At 39.9% G+C, this 6,000-nt stretch overlaps 1 protein-coding gene across 1 annotated transcript in view; it reads left to right on the top strand.

Annotated features, from left to right (window-relative positions):
- The first annotated feature begins 529 nt into the window (after positions 1–529).
- Positions 530–6,000, top strand: part of LOC139457383 (scavenger receptor cysteine-rich domain-containing protein DMBT1-like) — a 92,243-nt gene continuing 86,772 nt past the window's right edge. The window contains exon 1 of the mRNA XM_071238788.1: positions 530–584. Within this exon, the coding sequence (XP_071094889.1) occupies positions 530–584 (55 nt within the window). The remainder of the gene's footprint in view (positions 585–6,000) is intronic.

Here is a 6,000-nt window from a genome sequence, read left to right as displayed (position 1 = left end):
CTTCTCAAACAACAACTTACATGTCATTATTATTATGTACATAAAGATAGCTGTTATTTTTATTGTTGTTTTGATAAAAAATTTCCATAGTGACAAAGATGATGTTGCTGTTCGATGGGAGGTTGAAGTTACCTAGGGTCTGGATAAAGTGGGTGGTGTCCCTGATGTAGCTGGGATAAACAACAAGATATTATCCTTGAATTCCCCCCATTCCCTCATTGTCTTTTGTTTCTCTCTGGAATAGCTCTTTCTCCACACAAACCCAATTCTGATACACCAATCAAAACATGACTACTACTAACTTTGACATCTATCTCAATGACGTAACAATCAGCACTCACAATCATGGAAGACCTTGATTGCCCACAATGTTCTAAAAGTTACTCCCGCCAGGATGGACTACAAAGACATCAGGAGCGCTCATATCTCCTACAGGTTCATCTGTGCAATATGCCAAAAGACGCCAGGACGATCATAAAAATCACCTGAAGCAACACGAACCACCACCATCGCCACCGGTACAACCAACATGGCTGATGGCCCATCGTCGTTCACCATGGTTACTCATCCCAACATACAGTCCGGCAAGTGTAGTAGCCCCACCTTTCGTCAGATGGATGGATTTTCTAGATGATCCGATTGTCGATCTAGACACAGGACTCTGGCCTGTTTACAGGCAACAGAACAGGGAGGATATGGCCAAGACATCAACTCCCCGAAATGTTAGTAGACACCACATGCCTACACTTAGTAAAGGCCACCTGGCTTTACAAATAAATAATTTTGATCCCATCTCAATGGTTTGTCTTGTATTAGGTCCACTGATCTGATGTAGACTCCTTAATCCAAGCTGGGACTTCATCCAGTGATCACAAACACAACAGCAAAACAATAAGTTTTAAAATACAAATTTATTGAAGAAATCATGGCCAAAAGCTGCGTAAAACCAAACTCACTCACTCATAACGTGTCATGTCAACATCCACTTTTAGTCGAAATTGTTGAATTATATAATGAACTTGCTACTGGGCATTATGGCATCGTCTTTTGTTGGCTACTCTGCCATGTTAGTGCAGCAGAGCGTGGAGTCATCCTACAGATGAAATCCTTACCTTGTCAGCTTGCTGACGGGGTTAACCTCTTTGGTCATGTGGACAAGGCGTCTGACCTCAGATCAGAAGGTCCGTGGTTCGAATCCCATCACGGGACTTGGAAATTTTATGGCCGCTTCATTAGGATCACTGGTAACTCCATGGCTGATGCTGCAGCTAAAGCAGCACGCAACAAATCTGTGACACCACTTATCCGCTACAGCAATAACAAAGCTGTCATCAGATGTTGCATTAGAGATCTAATGCAGAAGTGGGACACCCAAGAAGCTATAAATAAAATACATGAAATTAGGTGAGGATCCTACCTTCTAAATCCCTTGTGATGAAAGCATTGCAGTCAAGCATGTCCTGCTTGACTGAATTGATTTTTCCATCACAAGGGATAACTAGTATAAAGTTTCAACCATAATGAATCATTTTAATATCAGTTCTCATTTAGTAATTGTTTTTTTAGAAAAAAAATTGAATTTTCATAAATTTTGATTACTATGTTGTGTATAAAATACAGGATTTTTATAACTGGCAGAATAAATGTGATAACAGAGATTGTTAGTAGATGACCCTCAAAGGGGTTTGAAGTAGTGTAACATGATTTACATACCCTGCCAAGTAGATTTATTCTAAGTACCACGTTTTTTATTTGTAGACTATGTGCTGTTTTAATGTTAGGCTAAATGTGTCAATAATCGCCAAAATCTGAAGGAATGATGTAAATCCTGCAGGGGTCCATGCAGGTAGCAGAAGTACTGTAAGTCCCCATGGTCCCAAGCATGGTGATCTCACTCGATAGACCGTTTTTATAATGTAATGTCATGTATAGATTAATAGTGATGTATTTATATGGTTCCCTGCTAGTTTTAATATCAATCTGTGATAAGTCTAGTTATTTTACTGTCTGTTGTTGCCAGTATGACTTTAGATTTTAACTTACTCACTCACTTGTTCACATGTCCTGCATATTTTGATTTGGGACTAATGTACATCCCTGATATATACTATGCAAAAACAGTAGGGTATAGTGGGAATCATTAACCCTTTCGCCCCGACTGCCCGATTTATCGGGCAGCATAAACCGTGTCCCAGTACCCGGCTGCCCGAAAAATCGGACGGCTACTGTCCAAGCCCCACAATCGGGCGGCGCGACCGTGTTTACAAAATCGCTCTTTCTACCTCCTTTCTCGTGTGTAATCTCGCAGCCAGTGATGAAAGAGTTAAGATATATCTTCTGATCTATATCATATTAGCAAATGGAAATGATACACGGTCTGCAGGATCTCATGGGTTCCAATGGCAGGTGTGATGAGAAAGTGGTGCACTCAGTTGTTAACTCTTTCATCACTGGCTGCCCCAGAGTTATGTCCCTTGAAACCCTGCAGTCCCTGACACTGACAAGGCCTGTACACTGGCCTCCCTGGCCTCCCAGTATTACACTATCATTTTTGATGCACTTTTTCTACCAGAAACTTGCTTTTAATATACATTTATCATATACCATTGTAAAGAGGATTAAGTATACTTTAATATTCTTTGTTGTTATTGTCTCTAACCTTTGTTATTTTCTAATTACAGGTGTTTACAAGTGAATTAAAACTTGAAAACACTGAAAAAATGAAAACAGACAATGAATTTTGGCTCAAATTGTATTAAAAATCACAAAAATAAATCACAGATACAAGGTAAACATAACACAGTGGTCTTGTCATCTTGGACGGCACAGGTAATCGCAGGTGTTACAGGTAAATTCTCTTCATGCACATCTGTAAACAAATAAACAAGTTTACAACTCTTGGTACTGACTTTGTTTTCTATACTGATGTCACATATTACTTATGATACACTTACAGCCTCTTAGGTAAACTCGTTAACACAGGTAAACTTGTTAACGCAGGTAAACTCGTTAACACAGGTAAAAACACAAATATTTGATTTATTTTGTTCTTTTTCAGGATTTGAAAAAAAAATTAAGTTTTTAAGTTTTTAAATAGTAATTTATCACATTACCTGAACATTGAACCACAGCTACTATAAGAATGACATCACAGAGAAGATATCACAGTTTGATCTGAAAGGAGGGAAAGATTTTAAAAGGACAGAAAGATCGTAAATTCAAGTTCTGCAAATATACAAGTTTTGATAACATATTTACAATACACTGTTATTTACAATTGCATAATAAATTAAATCAGAACTTTATTACATCAATTAATAAATAAATAATCATTACTGTTACTAAAATTTAAATTAAGATGTAAAAAAACAAGAAAACAAACATGAATATAGAAATAAATTTTATTCAAATTGAGCGAAATATAAGGACATACGAAAAACCGGCAAACTACAATTCGGATTGCGATCAGAAACGTAAATTTAAAAAAAAAAAAAGAGATACGTCATGCCACTCACCTTTGTTGTTGTTGTGATCGCTCGTTCACCTGTAGGCTGCATTCTCATTCGTCGCACTGATAATCTGTTCAAACACAGAATCATTGTAAAACAGTTGGAAAAAATCAATAGCACGATATTTCACTCACCGTGTCAATATATATTCTTGAGTCCTGTCGCCTCTTCAAAATCCCTCATGTCTCCACCGTTGTGGTCCCTCTGCCACTCCCATTCTTGAAAGTTGGCGGGGGGGGCACACCTCGTCGAAACCGTCAAAATCTTCACCAAAATCTTCACGAAATTCCCTCTCCCTTTCGCTTAAATTATTCAAATCAAACACATTATTATTCCCGATAGAGTCGTTGTCATAGAGTCATCTGATCGCTATCCGAATCGTAGTTGGCCGCCATTACGCTAGATTTACGATTCAAGCGAGAAAAATACCTGTCGCGAAAGCAGGTGACATCCGCGATTTTTGCGCCAAAAGACGGGGAAATTCCATCGAATGACGTGTCAATCACGTGTAAATCTCGTTTCCATATTGAGAACGAGATTACACACGAGAAAGGAAGTAGAAAGAGCGATTTTGTAAACACGGTCGCGCCGCCCGATTTATCGGGCAGCCGTGTGTGGGGCTTGGACAGTTCTCGCCCGATTTTTTGGTCAGTCGGGTACTGGGACACGGTTTATGCTGCCCGATAAATCGGGCAGTCGGGGCGAAAGGGTTAAGGTTGGGGATCAATTTCGAAATTTGCATTTTGCAGCCAATCTCACTAATATTAGGTAAACCACACAGACATGCTTCTTCGAGGCATGCATACAAGTTGCCCAATGTCAATTTGATTCATGTTGTTCCAACCCATGAAGATCTAAGTTAGAATTGGTCTTCAGCAACCCATTCTTGTCGTAAGAGGTGACTAATAGCTACGTATCCCAATTGCGTGGATTGATGTTCATGATATCAATCACTGGATTGTCTGGTCCAGACTCGATTTTTGACAGACTGCTGGAATATTGTGGCTAAAAAAACAAACAAACAAACAAACAAATATGTTCTTCCGCTCATCAGTGAGAGAAACACCAAGTTCTTTGAGAGTAGTGGGTGGAATCAACATTGAAGTACCGTATATCGCTGTGTATAAGGCGACCCCACGTATAAGACGACCCCCCTGTACACGCCTTCAAAATCGACCCAAAATCCTACACTCAGTGTATAAAGTGACCTGGAATGAAGCACATCACAAGTGCGCACACAAACCTTATATTTTCTACGAAGATTGGTTGCATGTGTAACTCCAGCACACGTCGCCTTTTTGTGTTTACAAGGTGCGACACCAAATTGGTGCTTATATAATAAAATTCATTTATGAAGTAATAACATAAGAGACAATGGTGAGTAATTTAATTGCCAATTAACTATGTTGTAACTAACTAGGCTTATGTTTGCTTCACATTCAGCGTGTTTATTCAACGATCACTTAAACACACCGTCTCCAACGGTTGTTAATACAACTGTAAAAACAGCAGGAATTGATTTCAGTTTCACCGGTTATCACATGTTAGGTCACATGTGCAATATGCAAATGCTTACCAGTACTTCGGTCTCACTACTCTTTTATGTTGATTGTTTTACCGTGTCAGCTGGCTTGACAATCTGGATCGAGGAGAAGGTCATTTCAACTTAATATGCAGAAAACATTCAACTTTATTCAAGGAAAACAGATACAAATCATGTTTATGTATGAAAATAGTTATTGGAACAGTTATTTATGACGAAATGGGAAGTTTTATTGTCAAATGCTGGGCTGGCTATCGAACGCCGGTTGAAATCGCCAGTGGAAGCTGAATGTGAAACAACTGGAAAAATCTTCGACTCCATGTATAAGATGACCCCCCTTCTTAACCCCCACATTCTAGGTACGACCCCCTCATTCGCCTCATACACAGCGATATACGGTACACGTCTGCCAATGAGGAGGAGGTCATGACTGAGTGATGGCCATGGCATGACGTGGCTGTTTTGCTGTTGGAGGAATTGGGTCACAATCTTGGCACGACGAGCCCATTCATTATCATCTGGAAAGATGACACGAAATGTAAAACATGTTGTGCAAATGGCAACATGAGTTGTGCAATGATGTTGTCCTGATAGTGTTGACCTGTGACTCTGCCATGGACAATATGGAGCACAGTTCGGCCAGTCATTGTGATACCACCCCATACCATTATGGACCCATCCCAAAGATCGCTACATCCGACTACGCCACCTACGAGCATCCCAAATACCCAGACTGCGCAGAATCTCCGACCAGACCATACAAAACCGTTTAAGAGCAGCAGGTCTACAAGAAAGATGTCCATTTAGACGTGTCATAGTGAGTCGACAACATCATCAACAATGACTGCATTGGTGTTGTCAACAGGGTATGGCCTCAACTGCGATGGAGAGATGTTTGGTTCAACGAAGCATCAAGATTTCTCGTCCGTCGAAGAGGATGGAAGAGCA

Source organism: Haliotis cracherodii, unplaced genomic scaffold (genome assembly GCF_022045235.1).
Source record: "Haliotis cracherodii isolate W230 unplaced genomic scaffold, xgHalCrac1.p SCAF_12, whole genome shotgun sequence".
NCBI classification, from domain to species: Eukaryota; Metazoa; Mollusca; class Gastropoda; order Lepetellida; family Haliotidae; genus Haliotis; species Haliotis cracherodii.
Note: the sequence above shows the minus strand (reverse complement) of the source record. Positions and strands in the feature narration are given on the sequence as shown.